Genomic DNA, 17,250 nt, shown 5'->3' with positions numbered 1-17,250 from the left:
ACAGCTCTACTGCATGAGCTTGGATAAGACCCTTCCCTCACTTATGACACTGAAATAATAATAATGTTTACCTTAGAGAGTCCTTATGAGAATTAAATGAGATTATGGCATAGAATGTTTGGCATATGAATACATAATAGTTATGTTTATTATCATTGTAATGATATTGATCAAATTATGTTGCTAATATACCATCTTAACAGTAACTGAAGTGGTTGTACCAGTTAATCAGAAATGAAGTTTAAGAATTCAATGAATGTGGACTTCCCTGTTGGCGCAGTGGTTGAGAGTCCATCTGCTGATGAAGGGGACACAGGTTCGTGCCCCAGTCTGGGAAGATCCCACATGCCGCGGAGCGGCTAGGCCCATGAGCCATGGCCGCTGAGCCTGCGCGTCAGGAGCCTGTGCTCCGCAACGGGAGAGGCCACAACAGTGAGAGGCCCGCATACCACAAAAAAAAAAAAAAAAAAAGAATTCAATGAATGCAACTCAATAACAAAAATCCCCAAATAATTCGATTAAAAATTAGACAAAGGACCTGAATAGACACTTTTCCAAAGGCATACAGATGGCCAACAGGTACGTGAAAAGGTGCTCGGCATCACTAATCATCAGGGAAATGCAAGTCAAAACCACAATGAGAGATCACCTCACACCTATTAGGATGGCTTTTATCAAAAAACAAGAGATAACAAGTGCTGGCGAGGATGTGGCAAAGATGGAACCCTTGTGCACTGTTTGTGGAAAGGTAAATTGGTGCAGCTACTATGGAAAACACTATGGAGGTTACTAAAAAAATTAAATATAGAACTACAATATAATCCAGCATCCCACTTCTGGGTATATATCCAAAGGAAATGAAATCAGAATCCCTATGAGATATCTCAACTCTCATGTTCATTGCAGCATTATTCACAATAGCCAAGATATGGAAACAAGCTAAGTGCCTATCAACAGATGAATAGATAAAGGAGGTGTGTGCGTGTGTATATGCATGCACGTGTATGCACGCACACACACACACACACACACACACACACACACACACACACACACAGAGTTGACCCTTAAGGAACGCTAGGGTTAGGGACGCCTACCCTTCACGCAGTCAAAAATCTGTGTATAATTTGATAGTCTGATCTCTGATTTTGTGGTTCCACATCCACAGATCAAACTAACTGTGGGTCCAACCTACTATGGATCATGTCGTACTGTAGTGTGTATTTACAGAAAAATATCCACATCTAAGTGAACCCGAGCAGTTCAAACTTGTGTTGGTCAAGGGTCAACTGTATATAAAATGAATATTATTCAGCCATGACAAAGGAAATCCTACTATTTGCAACAACATGGATGAACCTAGAGAACATTATGCTAAGTGAATAAGCCAGACAGAGAAAGGCAAATACTGTAGATCTCACTTATATGTAGAATCTGAAAAAAAAAAATCAAACTCATAGAAACAGAGAGTAGAACAGTGGTTACCAGGGAATAGAGGGTAGGGAAACAGGGAGATCTGGTCAAAGGGTACAAGTTATAAGATGAGTAAGTTCAGTTGTAAGATTAATAAGTTCTGGGGATCTAATATACAGCATGATGACTATAGTTAATAATACTTTATTGTACACTTGAAATTTGCTAAGAGAGTAAATATTAAGTGTTCTCACACCACACACACACACACACACACACACACACACACACACACAAACACACGTAACTATGTGAGGTGGTGAATGTGTTAATTAACCTGACTGTGGTAATCATTTCACAATGTATATGTGTATCAAATCATCATGTTGTATACTTTAAATATATATAATCTTATTTGTCAATCATACCTCAATAAAACTGGCAGGGGAGAAAAAAATTCAACTGACTGAAGATTTTGAGAGAAGTGAGTGAAGTTTTTCACTTCTAAGTTATCTCTCTCACAAAACTAGGGTACTTAAAAAGTATAATATAAAATCTGCTTATTTGGGACTTTTACACTAGCACTTTTATAAACTAGGAGATGAAGAAAGAAATAGTAAGAATATCTGAATAACTTGGTTAAAGTTCCTTGTTTAGAGAACTTTTGTAGAGCAAAATAATCCATATAATTTTTTTTTTTTTTTGGCGTTACGCGGGCCTCTCACTGCTGTGGCCTCTCCCGCCACGGAGCACAGGCTCCGGACGTGCAGGCTCAGCGGCCATGGCTCACAGGCCCAGCCGCTCCGCGGCATGTGGAATCCTCCTGGACTGGGGCACGAACCCGTGTCCCCTGCATCGGCAGGCGGACCCTCAACCACTACCAGGGAAGCCCTAATCCATATAATTTAAGGAAATATTTTAAATTGTTAGATGTATCTCAGAAGACAATCACTTTATACATACTTGTAAAATAGTATTTATTATAGTATAGTTACTTTTTAGTTTCTCTCTACTTCTGTCTTACCCTCATCTCAAGGATAAGAGGTATATCTTATGCATTTATTGTTAAAGAACTTAATGAAGAAACCAAAACTCCATAGCTTTAATTCCAAGAGGAATTAAAAAGTGGAACTAACTCAGGCCTTTGCCTGGTTATCAGGATATTGGCACCTGAATTATTTAAGCAGATTTTTCAGAATGGCTCCAGGTCCTGACTCATCAAGATTAAGAAGCCTGGGTTAAGGAGACAGAAGGCAAAGTTTAAACGTGAGTGTGTTTGGTAGTGTATCTGCCTGCATGTCTCAATGAATTCAGAGGCATATAGAAAATGTTTTTAAATTATTACTTTTTATTATCTGCTCAAGCCCTCTAATGGAACACATAAGAGAATAAGCTCTGAAAAGAGTGGAATGAGATGGCCACTAATAACAGAAACATTTCTCAAATTCCCTCAGAAAGATGAAAAAGTAGAGGGCAAATAGAGTTTAACCTACCTCTCTCTTTGCAAAGGACAAAAAGGAATTCAGCAGCAATTTGCTTGACTCCCAGGTCAACATGTGTCATGAGGCGCACCAGCTTATTTCTCACAGTTGAGCCAACTTCAGGTCGATTTGTCACATCCCTCAATGGTGGTAAAACCTAATGGCACAAATGCAAAACCATCATCAATCGTTTAAGTATTAGAGTAAGCGTGAATGGTACCAACCGAGCTTAGTTTTTTAAGAGTAGAAAAAACATTAAAAACTAAATAGGTTTGCTTCCAAATAGAATAAAGCTAAACAAAAAACAAACCTCAAATAATTTCATGCCTGTAATGAAATTTCATTTGAAGTGAAACATCTCTTCACCGTACCACCATGATATATTCAAACCCATTCCTGAGTTTTTACTCATCTCAGCACCTGGAATGCCCCTGCTGCCTCTATCAAAATCCATGTTAAAGTCTGGGTCAAATTTCTCTTTCTTCCTTAATACCCTGACTCATATTGATTTTTCCCTTCTTTTAATTCCTGCAGCATTTTCATTGTTTACTAAAAAATACCAAAAACCCTGTACATACGTTTTCTAGTTGTTTTATTTTATAATAAAATGGTTATTAATTATTGAGTACTTCTTATGTGCTAGTTGCTGTAATAGATGATATGCATACATTCTCTATAATCAACCCTCACAGGAACCTTGCAAAGGAGGTAGTAACATCACTATCACCCCTATTTTATAGACTGATCCTCAGAGGAATTACATAACTTGCTTGGTTTATCTGTTTGTTTGCTCACTCACTCACCCATCCATGCATCCACCCAGACCCCTCCTCTTTTGGTTCTCCACACTGGTTGCTTCATCTTAGCCTCTGTGCCAGTTCTCTTTTATCCTTTTGTGTTTAAGTGCTGGAATATTCAAGGGTTAAGTTCTTGGGCAACATTTCTTTACTATTTTCACTCTCTATTGGTGATCTCATCCAGTTTTACAGCTTTGTATGGTCTCTATTTACTGATAACTCCCTAAAGTATATGTCTATCTTGATTTCTTCCATGACCTCCAGACTTTTATAGGCTTCTCAAATTTAGCATGTCCTAAGCAGAATATTGAAGCTCCCAACAAAGCTGTTCCTTCTACAGTTTTCCATCTCATTAAATAGCAAGTCTGTTCTTCCAACTGTTTACTGCAAACACCTTGGAAACAGCCTTGATTCCTCTCTTTCACATCCCACATCCAATCCATCAGCAAATTATTCTGGCTCTACCTTTGAATTATATCCATAACCCAACAACTTCTCACTATCTCCTCTAGTATTACCAAATTCAAGCTACCAATATTTCTCATCTGAACTATTACCACAGTCTCCTAAGTCATCCCTGCTTCCATCCTGGTCCTTCTATGATCTATTACATAGCAGCTAGGATGATCCTTTGAAAGTCAGATCATGTCACTCCTCTTCACAAAGTCCTCCAGTTCCCATGGCTTCTCATCTCACTCATAGTAAAAGATGAGGTCCTTCCAAATTCCTTAAGTTTCACATAATGTGGCTTCCTGCTTCTTTTCTGACTTAATTTCTATTATATTCCTTGCTTACACTGCTATAGTCTCACAAACCTCCATGGAACTCTTTATACTCACCGAGCACTTTCCTACTCATGGTCTTTGCATTTGCTGTTCCCTCTGCCCAGAAACTCTTTTTGTGGAAACTGGCTTGGCTCATTCCCTTACTTTCTTCAGGTCTCTGTTCAAATGTTATTTATAGGAAGACATTCCCTGACCACCCTATATAATTAACCTTCAGCATTCTCTTTTTTTAATCCCCCTCCCTCTGCTTTAATCTTCCTCACAGCACTTATCACCACCTAACACAGTATATATTTCTTTCTTTATTGTCTGCCTTCTTCCACAAGTCAGTTCCATGGGGGCAGGGATTTCTTTCTCTTTTGTGTACTGCTCTCAGTGCCTGGCATATTACAGGTTTCGATAAATATTTGATGATTGAAGGAAGAATGAATTAATTCAAGTAACTTTTTAAAAGTGCCTTCTATAAGCTAGGCACTATGCTAGAAAATGAAGATAGACACAAAGTCAAATTATAATTTACTATACCAGACTCTTTATGTGTATATTATTTTTTATTTAATCCATTCAGCTGACTTCCTTCCTTCCTTATCTCTTTCTATACGGAGTACCTACCATGTATCAGGAGGTACTGGAGGCCCTGGAGATACAGCTGTGAAAAAAACCCGGAAACTAAATCTCAGAAAACTGAGTAATCTACCCAAAGTGTTTATAGAATCCGTGTTTCAATATCTCTGGTAGGATAGAGCAAAATGCTCTTTGTGATTATCTCCCATTTCTAGAGGAATGAGACATGTAACAAATGATTTCATGTGGTATGTACCTACAGTTCCAGAGTATAGTATCTGTTAATAAAGGTTATCACACAAAAATTTTCTTAGCTATGTTTTGGGTTCCTTAACAAGTTTTTGAAGTGAAATTTTATAGTCTTCATTGTTACATATCATGCCCTAACTGCATATGTATGGAGCATTTCTATTTCCCCCCAAATACTACCCTCCATTAAATTTTTTCTTTTCTTTGAGAAACCTTGTCCAGTTCCTCTTTCAAATCCATAGCATCTTCATCTCTTCTATTAGCCTCTCCAGATGAATCCAACCTGAATCAGTAATTTCTACCATCTGTTCTCTTTCTACCTGCCCAAATACTGAATACTCAAGACCAATTTACTTTGGGTATGCACGACTTGGATTTAATCAGGAATTAACTATGGGGCACAATAATTAATTAGCCATGGTTCCATTTACACTATTATCAAAGTTAATCATCTGTTACTTTAAGTTCTGCCCTTCTTGATCCTCATAGTCTATAGTGCATCTTCCTCAGAAAGAAAGTGGATTTCTGTATTGTGCCTTGTATCTTTCTTTAGTTATCTTCTACTTGTCATGTCTCCTTCTTTATCTGTACTGTAGTATTTCTTTGAGGATAAGGAGTGGGTCTCACAATCTTTTGTATCTACATAATGTATAGTCCAAGACCTTCATATAAATAATCTGTTTAACAAACAGATTTTAGGGGGGCTATCCTGGTTAGAGATGGCAAAATCTAAACAGTTTAGTTGAACGTGGATCTCCTCTGTGAAAAAGCTAAAATATAGAACACAAAGTATTTTCATTTATTATTCTCCACCAAGTCCTCCTAGTCATGATAGAATGTCTTAAAATAATCAAACTTGGAAATGACCTTAACTCATCAATTAACTAATCTATTTTGCTTAAATGATTATTCATGCTTTGATGGTAGCTAGTCTTCCAATAGACTATAAATTCTTCAAAGATAAGAGTCCCTACTTTCTAATTTCTCCTTATCAGCAATATCTATTAATGTGCTCTACACACAGTAAAGTGCTTATTAAATCTTGACCATAAACATATGGGGGAAAATGAACCTAGTTAATTTATTAAGAGAAATTCTATATGGCAATAAGTGAACAATGGGGTGAATGGTGGTACCATGTAGTGAATGAGGAAAGAAGGGGAAGACAGGGTGGGGAGGGATGGGAAATCAAGAGATTAGTTTGGGATACGTTAACTTAAGATACCTACTACACATCCAAGGGGAGGAGATGAGTAGGCAGTATGTTATATAAGTCTGGAGCTTAGGGGACAGGTCAAGGGTAGAGACAGAAATTTGCGAGTCATCAGTGAATAGATGACTTTCAAAACCATGGCTGTTGAATGAGACCAAAAAGAGAGTAGAAATGGAGACAAAGATAATATTGCCTTGGGGAGCTCAAACACTGCAAAGAAGAAGTTCCCTGTTGTGTCCTAGACACCAAGTGAAGAAGGTACTTCAAGTAGGAGAGAATACTTAATTACATCAAAATGTTACCGGGGAATAAAAAAAAGATTTGAGAACTATTAGATTTGGCAATATCGGGTTGATGATGTTTGACAAACACCTTTGTAGTAGAGTGAAAAGCATGAAAACCTAATTACAGTGGGTTCAGAAGAGAATCAAAATGAGTAAAAGGAAGAGAGTGGGTGAGCACAGAAAACTCTCCTGAGGAACACTGCATAAAGAAGAGAAGAGAAATGGAGAGGCAGCTTGAGAAGTGGGATTAAGGGAAGGTTTTTCTGCTTTTAAGATGGAAGATGTGTTTGGGTGCAGACAAAAATGATCCAGTACATTAAAAAAAAAAAAAAGATTAAAATAAGAAGAAAGAGAGGGAGTAAATGCAGGAGCAAAGTTCTTGAGGTGAGAGGGAAAGGTATCCAGGATATGAGTGCAGAGGCTGGCCACAGAAGGAAGCAGGGACAATTCATCCCTTGTGATAGAGCGGGGAGACATAGGACATGGGGGTACAGATAGATGCAGACAGACAGTAGATGCAGAGGTAGAAAGATGACTTCTTACCATGAACTCCAACTACTACCATCTTACTCTGAACCTTCATCATCAGCTCTCTTTTGGGCTGGTCTCCTCACATCTACTCACACTCCTTTAGTCTATCTTATATATAGTAGCCAGAATATCTTTAAATATAAATGAGGTCACATCACGTCCCTTCTCAGAACAGTCCAATGCTTTCCCTTCTCACTTAGAAGAAAATCAAAATTCCTGTACAACCTTACATTATTTGGTTCTTGCTTACCTCTTTTACTTCATCTACCACTCTCCCCCTCGCACAATGTTCTCCAGCCTTCTTGCTTTTCCTTAAGCATACCAAAGCATCCTCTCATCCAGGGAGTTTGAATTCGTTCTGTCTGGTACATTCCTCTTCCAGAATATTCTCAGAACTATTCTCAGAGAATATCCACTTCCAGATATTCTCAAAGATCCTTTCCTTACTTATCCAAGTTTCTGCTCAAATGTCATTTCCTCAGAGAGGTTCTTCCTTATTCCCTTAAGTTTTCCCTTCCCCTGTATCTTTCTTCCGAACAGTTATCACTACTTGCCATTGTATCATATATTTATTTACTTTTTGTCCTCCTACAATAAGGGAAACTCCACAAAGCAAAGACTTCATTTGTATTTCAATGCTTAGAATACAGCACACAGATCTCAATAAATATTTGTTGAGTAAATGAATGAATGACTCAAAAAAATAGACCGGGTCACTTATTTCTGGATTAGGAAGATTTCAAAGATTTAACACTAACTTTTTTGAGTTTCTGACATTCTGAAAGAAAATGACTGTGATAGAATTTGACTCATTAATTTTATGTTAAGAAAACACATATAAGATTAACTTTGAGATGTTAATATGCATTAAACAGTTACCTGATCTTTGAGAAATTTTCTGATGTTTCGATGGGCTCGGGAACATTCTGTTAATAAGCTGAGAACTGGAGTTAGACCCTCTCTATAGCTGCTTCCCTACAAAGAAAACCATACATGCTGCATTAGTTTAGTTTCTAACAGTTTACTTTTCTTCATATAACTGAGTATATTAATACTCTTTTTTTGAGAGGGAGACACCTTTATGTTACCAAAGCTGTACAAACTATTTTAAAAATTATTTTCCTAAAAATATTTCCATTTCATTAGTTATCTTCATGTTTACTAATGCCCATTTTTATCCTTCCTGGATTTTTCTACATTTTTTAGGGTCCTCACTGGCTCAGCAAATGGGCTTAAACAAGGCGAAGGTTTTGATGACCAACCCATCCTAACTTGCTGCCTTTTAATACAGATACTCGACAAAGCAAGTGACAGAAAAGAGAAAATAAGCAGCTTACAACAAATGGAAAGTTGACAAATTTCTTTTAAAGATGTCTTTTAGGTGTTATGGAAAGTAGTTATCATCAAGTTTTGGGGGGGAGATATTTTTACTTCTAGAACTTACAAAATACCTACATAGAAAAGTAATTACTTTTTCCTTTGTTTTCAGGCACTAGTCACAATTTTGGTGTCGCATCAACACAATTTTCAGCTTTAAACAAATAAATTCACTTGGTTTCAGCAATTTATCATTTACTACAGTAAAATGCGTTCTGGAGTATAAATAATTGTTCAAGATGTCAGCTATAAAAAAAAAGCTTAGATTCAAAAATCACATCCTGTGATGCCTGTATGTGTGTACAATTACATTCTTTAGAAGCATCTTCTCAATTTTATCAGTCTTACCTTGTCTATTCTCTTCTCCATAAAACTAAGTAAAACATGAATGGCCTCCATATTCATACCATTGTATACCATGGTATTATTTTTCAAAACTGTTTCTTTCTCAGCTGTTTTATCACTGGGCAGTTCATCTAGCGTCGTTGCTTCTGGGGCTGTTTCTTCATGGGTTAATGGACAAATGAGAACATCCAAACAAGAAACTGGAACATTGCTTAAAAGGTTGACTGCATTGCTGAAAAGCAATTTAAAAAGACAATATTTTAATTTGACTGACTAGTCCTTTAAAACACAAACATAATAAGTTCAGAAGTGACTTTTAGGAGTCAATTAAAATTCTTCTTTTTCAAAATGAGCCTTTAATATTATTTGGCATTTACTGACTAACAGAAAATAAAGAGAACTGTTTCAAATACGCACATGACAAATTAGAAAGAACAGATGTTAAATGGACACACAATCATATGATGTCATGTCACTTTCTGAAATGCTAAAATAGGAATTAGTGAGCTTTAACACTAGCTCTTTAATTTTATTATGATACAATACTAGATTTGCAGTTTTTCCTTGGGATTTTAAATCCTTTTGTGGATTCACTGATGTCTTATTATTCCTTAGATTACAACATAAAGCATTTGAGGAACACTGTATATAAGCAGCTTATCACAGAGGCAACAACATTAAAAACCAAATATTGTAGGATTAAATTTTGTCCTTTCTAGATACAGAAATACAATTTTTAGATCATCCCTTATTTCATAAGACATTTGCAGAAAATGGTAAATGGTGCTTTTTCTCCTCTCCTCCCCAGATTTCTTTAAAAGAGGCCAACATAGCTACTTCAAATCTCTATCCCCCTAGGCCTTTCTTTCTATGTATTAATGAAATAATGAGCCTGGGATGCACACCAGTAGGGGGAACCCAAACCTTGTATTTTTTTTCCCTAAAAATCTTGTTCCATTCATTGCTCAGTGTATAAGAGATTAAAATTAAAATTGTTAGTGTTTGACACTAACAATTTAAAAATTAGACATGCTCTCAATTCATATATTTTCCTTCATGATTATTTCATATTTTTTCTTCTAAAAGGAGAGGTGGTGTTCTGTGCTAAGTGGATCTTAAAAGCCTGTGCCTCAGAACTTCCTGATAAACAACAATGGAGAGACAGGCATTACATTTCCTAGTGACAGAGAAGCAGATCTAAAAATAACTGCATCCTGACTAAAAATAAACTCTTGCAAATACAATTTAAAAGTCTAACCACTTGGAAACCAAATTCAGGGCTTAATCTAACTGATGCTGTCTTAATTTAGCCCATAGTAGTTCCTTTTAATTTAGATTATAGTGACACCCTCAAATATAAAACAAAATAAACAACAACAAAACAGAAATAAAATACAAAATATTTTCTCTCCTTTACCCTGAAGTGTGGCTGCATTTCCCCAAGAATGAATATTTCTTTTTTTTCTTTTTATATTACGGGAAAAAAAATTCATAAGAACTCAAAGTTGAAAAAGTAGACAATGGAGAACAATAACTGGTAATGTAAACGGCACCAAAAAATCAGAACCAAGAACAAAAATAATTTAACAAGTCCTATAAATGAAAGGTTCCTGGTAAAATACAAGTTATTTGGTTGTCCCCACTAAGAATCTACTACTGCTGCTGCTGCTGCTATTACTACTACTACTATTCAACAATGTTTCTAATTTTGATTATTTGTAAATAATTGCAATTGGCTGAAATACGATGCTTTTCCCTCAAACTTTCCTTTTAAAATTTTTGCAAACATCTGTAGTTCCTTATCTATAGATAAATATACTGCACTTCTGACTTAAGCATTTGGAAACTGTTATTAAATATCATAGATTCACTGGGGTTAAAAGAAAAAAAAATAGAACTCTACCTTAGAATTACTTTCTAAAACTGTAAAAGCCACTTTGAAATGTTAGGTTTTTTTCAACACCTAGAGCAATAGGCTGGAGTCCACCAGTAGTATGATTCTCTGAATCTACCATAGAGACCACACTGAAAAGTTTAAGGCAATGCATTTCATTACAAAGGAATGCTTCCCTTTAAATTCATTTAAAATAAGCAGTTTCCAGGAATTTCGTAAATTTAAGAAACCAAATGTAGAGTTTGATTCAACAAATATTTGGAGGTTTTAGGCTTTTCAAGAAAAGTTCCCATTTTCTCGTTTCTTATTAAACAACTGGGTTCCCAAACAACTACAAAATTAATTTTCTGGCTCACTGTGTTTGAGCTATTCTTTTTAAGTAAGGAAAGCCAGCTTTTTGAGCTGTCACTTCTCTGACAGTTTTATTTGTGGTAGAAGAGTGTATGAAATTCTCCAGCTACCAGGAAGTCAGTGACTATGCACAGATCTGCACAATGGTGTTTGCATTCCTACTCCAGGGGGTAGAAGTACTGTGTATATTACTCTCCCCTTTTCAGCTTCCTCGAGATCATTAATCACTGGGACATGACATCCTCCCACTCATACTCCCAGACCCCTCCTGATATGCAGATTCAAAAGCAGGGCCTATTTAGAGCTCCTTAATGCTCTGATTAAAGCCTTGATAGCTGTGGGAGAAGGAAGGCAACCTAAAATCCAGGCCTGTATCAATCGAGGGGCTAAACAATTTAATACCAGATGACACTAAGGAGCATGATAACAGTACAACCAGACCTACAGCTGTTGGCAAACTTTCCTGGTCAAATGTATCTTCTTTACATTTGGGGCTCACATATCGTTTTTCATGGCTGGAAAATCTACTTAAATGAACCTCAAGATCTCCAAAAGATTTTCACATGTAAATACCTAAGTTTACTTTAGTCTAACTCAGTTCAGTAATTATTTATTGATTACTTATGCCAGGAATTTTTTAGGCAGGTATTACGAAGAAAATAGAAATAAATCCCTGCCCTTCTGGAGCTTATTTTCTAGCATGTAGAGAACAGTCAATTAAAAGTAAACAAACAGGGCTTCCCCGACGGCGCAGTGGTTGAGCGTCCGCCTGCCGATGCAGAGGACACGGGTTCGTGCCCCGGTCCGGGAAGATCCCACATGCCGCAGAGCGGCTGGGCCCGTGAGCCATGGCCGCTGAGCCTGCGCGTCCCGCAACAGGAGAGGCCACAACAGTGAGAGGCCCACGCGTACCGCAAAAAAAAAAAAAAAAAAAAAGTAAACAAAAGAAGTTAATTGAACAGAAGGTGATAAATGGTCTGAGGGTAAAATTCAGGAGGTAAACAGGACATGTGAGTTGTAATTTTGAATAGGGTAGTCTGAACAACCTCACTGAGATGGTGTCATTTAAGCAAAGACTTAAAGGAAGTTAGGGAGTGAGCCCTGTGACTACATACGGAAAGGGCGTTCCAGGAAGAAGGGCAGGAGCAAAGGCCCCAGGGCAGGAGTAGTGGCATGTATGAAGAACTGCAATGAAGTTGGTGTGGCTGAACCACCACACACAGGGCGAGGAGTGGGACAGGAGCTCAGCTGGGTAACAGGGGGCCAGATTGGTTTTACAGGCTATTATTACTTTAGTTTTTATCCTGAATGAAATGGGGAACCACTACAGGGCTTGGCATAGTAATATACTCTATCCTTATGTTAAAAGGATCACTCTGGCTACTGTGTTGAGAACAACTAGTAGGATGTCAAAGGTGAGGAAGGCCAACCAGTTAGGGTGTTATTATAATAACTCAGGTGAATGAACACGGTGGTAACAGTGCAGTGGTCAGATCTGGATACATTTTGAAGATTTCCTGATAGGCTAGTTGTGGGGTGTGAGAATCCAAGGTTCTAGCCTTAGCAAGTGGAAAGCTAGAGTTACCATAAATTGAAATGGGAAACACTGCAGGAGAAGCAACATTTTAGGGGAAGAGTAAGAGTGTAATCTTGGATATGTTAAGTTTGGAATGTCTGTTATACTTCCAAATGGAGATGTTAACAGGAAGTTAACTGTAAGAGTCAGGGAGATCAGGGAGGGAGATCTGGACTAGAGATATAAACTGAGGAGTCATTAGCATGTAGATGGTATTTAAAGACCAAGACTGGATTAGATCAGTAAAGGAGTGAGTGTGGATTGACAGACTATGAGAGATAGGCCTGGGGCACTCTACCATCCAGAGGCTGAGTGGGAGAGGAAGAAATTACAACTAGTGAGGTAGGAGGGAAACCAAGATAGGATGGTATCCTGGAAGAAAGTATATCAGTAAGAATGGAGTGATCACATGTGGTCAAATGATGTGGACAGATCAAGTGACTGGATTTAGAAACACAGAAGTGACCTTAATAATAGCCATTCTGGTGTAGTGGGACTAAAACCTGAGTACACTAGATTCAAGAGAGAATAGTAGAAGAATCAGATAGTCGATACCTAGAGGAGGTTTACTGCAAAGGGCAAAAGAAGACTGAAACAGCAAATCCAGGTGGCAAAGTGTTAACCCATAGGGACCTGGTCATTGTTCTCTAAGTATGCTGTAGACATAGTCTCATTTCTGTATTTGTCCATGTTTTCTCCTGTTTAGAATGGTCTCATTCTTTAAGATTAGCTCAAGTCTCACTTTATTCTCAACAAATATTTACTATGCCTTGTACTAGATGCTAAGTATACCAAAATAAATAAAATATGCTCCTTTTCCTAAGAGAAGACAGCATAACATAATTTGTAGAGCAATGGGTTGAATTCTAAGTTGCCTCCTAGAAATGTGTGCCTTGGGCAAATTACATGACCTATTCTAGGCCTTGGTGTCCTTAATTCTAAAGTAAAGGGAAATAGATTTATCCCATCAGGTTGATGTGAGGATTAAATGAAAAAAGGCATGCAAAGCACTCTGCCTGGTACATAGTAAATGGCAGCTATTAAGGAGCTTTTGAACAGGAGACATACTATACTATAGGAGGGAACAGCAAATATCTGGAAGAATGAGAGAATATGGTATCTGTGGGGAAATGAAAACAGGTTCCTAAGTCTAAAGCAAAGGACAAGGCCTCTAAAGAACAGGGCCTTAGTAGGCATAAGACAAAAAAAGTGTGTGTATGAGTGTGTAGAGTGGGGAAGGGGGATTATAAAGGGGATTGCCATGATGAGATACATGTTATGGCCAAATGGGTTACTGATGACCTTAAACCAGAGTTGTGCTGGCAAAGCAGTAGGTGCAGAAGCCAGAAAAACAAATTTCCCAGATGCATTTGCGGATCATTAATAAATGCATAGTGACAAAATAAGTTTGCTCTTAATCATAAAGACAGAGGGGAGCCACAAGAGAATTCTAAGCAGAGTTACTTTTTGAAAAACAACTCTGCGTGCAGTGGAAAGGATGGACCAGTCTGTCAGGTTAGGTAAAACTTTCCTACAGGACAGAGCAGCTTGAGTTTAGAACTGGAGAAAGAAGGTGGTCTGACAGATCTGGGGTTAGGCGCTTGAACACTGGCAGGACAGGACAATTAGGGAGTAGAGAGATATGAACCAAATGATGAACCAATGCTTTAGAATAGAGAGGGAAGAAAGGAAACCTTAAGGAGGCTTACAGGTAGGAGAAAAAGGAATCACCAGGGGACCAGAGGTCTGGATAAGGATGGAGAACAGGTACAGTATGAGTGAGGAAGACTTTCCTCATCATGCTAGACCATAGTGAGCATGTTATCTGAATTCTATTAGCAATTATTATTTGGATAATTAATTTACTGGGAAACTACGCAAAAACTATCTTGTGACATCTCTTCTATTCTTTTCTTGATTGTTATTTAACTTTTCATAATATTCATGTCTTGTTTCCCCATTTATACTCTATGTTCCTCCAGACTATGCACTATGGTGTGGAATCCTTCAGGAACCTAGCATGGTACTCAGCTATAGTTCAGATAATATCTGTTCACCTAGATAACTGTTATTCACAGTGAGAATTAGGTTAAAGAGCTAAGAGCTTTAATAACAAAAAGAAAAAAACCCTCTCCCCAATCTCTCCGAACTCTCCTTTTTCTGTATACCTATATAAACTTGTTTATGTCTAACACAACACTCATCAAAACAAGTGCACTTATTCACTTAGCAGTCTCTTTTACCCCCTAGTTGGTGAGCCCTGGAGAACAAAGATTATACTGTATTCACCTTCGTTGCCTCTAGAGCTCAACATAGTGCCTAACACATAGTAAGTTCTCAGTTAATAAATATAAACCAAAATGAAATGGTTCAATTTTCAAACATTTATTAGAAGTCTGCCATGTGTAAGACATGCTTACTTTTTTTACATTTTACATTTTGCAATATGTGTATCAAATCAACACACTGTACACCTTAAATGTATACAATGTTATATGTCAATTATGTCTCAATAAAGCTAGAAAAAACAGACATTATGCTTAGCACTGTAATGAGGTGTCATTAGGTACTAAACTGTCCCCTTAAATATGTGAGATAAAATGAATTGGTTTAAACAAAGAACAACAAAAAAAAGCAGGGAGGTAAGTACATTTTTTTTTTAATTTTTCAATTTTATTTATTTTTTTCTACAGCAGGTTCTTATTAGTTATCCATTTTATACATTATTAGTGTATATATGTTAATCCCAACCTCCCATTTCATCACACCACCACCACCACCACTTTCCCCCCTTGGTATCCATACATTTATTTGTTCTCTACACCTGTGTCTCTGTTTCTGCCCTACAAACCTGTTCATCAGTACCATTTTTCTAGGTTCCACATATATGCGTTAATATACGATACTTGTTTTTCTCCTTCTGACTTACTTCACTCTGTATGACAGTCTCTAGGTCCATCCACATCTCTACAAATGACCCAATTTCGTTCCTTTTTATGGCTGAGTAATATTCCATTGTATATATGTACCACATCTTCTTTCTCCATTTGTCTGTCGATGGGCATTTAGGCTGCTTCCATGACCTGGCTATTGTAAACAGTGCTGCAAAGAACATTGGGGTGAATGTGTCTTTTTGAATTATGGTTTTCTCTGGGTATATGCCCAGTAGTGGGATTGCTGGGTCATATGGTAATTCTATTTTCAGTTTTTTAAGAAACCTCCATACTGTGCTCCATAGTGGCTGTATCAATTTACATTCCCCCCCCCAACAGTGCAAGAGGGTTCCCTTTCCTCCACACCCTCTCCAGCATTTGTTGTTTATAGATTGTCTGATGATGCCCATTCTAACCAGTGTGAGGTGATACCTCATTGTAGTTTTGATTTGCATTTCTCTAATAATTAGTGACGTTGAGCAGATTTTCATGTGCTTCTTGGCCATCTGTATGTCTTCTCTGGAGAAATGTCTATTTAGGTCTTCTGCCTATTTTTGGATTGGGTTGTTTTTTTGATATTGAGCTGCATGAGCTGTTTATATATTTTGGAGATTAATCCTTTGTCCATTGATTTGTCTGCAAGTATTTCCTCCCATTCTGAGGGTTGTCTTTTCCTCTTATGGTTTCCTTTGCTTTGCAAAAGCTTGTAAGTTTCATTAGGTCCCATTTGTTTGCTTTTATTTCCATTACTCTAGGAGGTGGATCAAAGAAGATCTTGCTGTGATTTATGTCAGAGAGTGTTCTTCCTCTGTTTTCCTCTAAGAGTTTTACAGTGTCCAGTCTTACATTTAGGTCCCTAATCCATTTTGAGTTTATTTTTGTGTATAGTGTTAAGGAATGTTCTAATTTCATTCTTTTACATGTAGCTGTCCAGTTATCCCAGCACCACTTATTGAAGAGACTGTCTTTTCTCCATTGTATATCCTTGCCTCCTTTGTCATAGATTAATTGACTACAGGTGTGTGGGTTTATCGCTGGGTGTGTGGGTTTATCTCTGGGCTTTCTATCCTGTTCCATTGATCTATATTTCTGGTTTTGTGCCAGTACCATATTGTCTTGATTACTGTAGCTTTGTAGTATAGTCTAAAGTCAGGGAGTCTCATTCCTCCAGCTCCGTTTTTTTCCCCTCAGGACTGCTTTGGCTATTCGGGGTCTACTGTGTCTCCATACAAATTTTAGGATTTTTTTTTCTAGTCCTGTAAAAAATGCCATTTATAATTTGATAGGGATTGCACTGAATCTCTGGATTGCTTTGGGTAGTATAGGCATTTTCACAATATTGATTCTTCCAATCCAAGAACATGGTATATCTCTCCATCTGTTTGTATCATCAGCTTTACTTTCTTTCATCAGTGTCTTATAGTTTTCTGCATACAGGTCTTTTGTCTCCTTAGGTA

At 37.4% G+C, this 17,250-nt stretch overlaps 1 protein-coding gene across 4 annotated transcripts in view; it reads right to left on the bottom strand.

Annotated features, from left to right (window-relative positions):
- The window catches only part of RIC8B (RIC8 guanine nucleotide exchange factor B), a 118,002-nt gene that overhangs the window by 39,376 nt on the left and 61,376 nt on the right, over nucleotides 1-17,250 (bottom strand). For all 4 annotated transcript variants that reach the window (XR_014326619.1, XM_082850842.1, XM_082850844.1 and 1 more), the window contains exons 5-7: nucleotides 9,043-9,271; nucleotides 8,197-8,292; nucleotides 2,907-3,051 (exon numbers count right to left, since the gene is read on the bottom strand). Coding sequence is in view for 3 of the 4 variants with exons in the window: in XM_082850842.1 (XP_082706968.1) it covers nucleotides 2,907-3,051; nucleotides 8,197-8,292; nucleotides 9,043-9,271 (470 nt within the window). In the remaining variant the exon portion in view is untranslated. The remainder of the gene's footprint in view (nucleotides 1-2,906; nucleotides 3,052-8,196; nucleotides 8,293-9,042; nucleotides 9,272-17,250) is intronic.

The sequence above is a fragment of the Leucopleurus acutus genome (assembly GCF_964270905.1).
Source record: "Leucopleurus acutus genome assembly, chromosome: 11".
NCBI lineage: Eukaryota > Metazoa > Chordata > Mammalia > Artiodactyla > Delphinidae > Leucopleurus > Leucopleurus acutus.
This window is presented reverse-complemented; position numbering and strand designations above follow the sequence as displayed.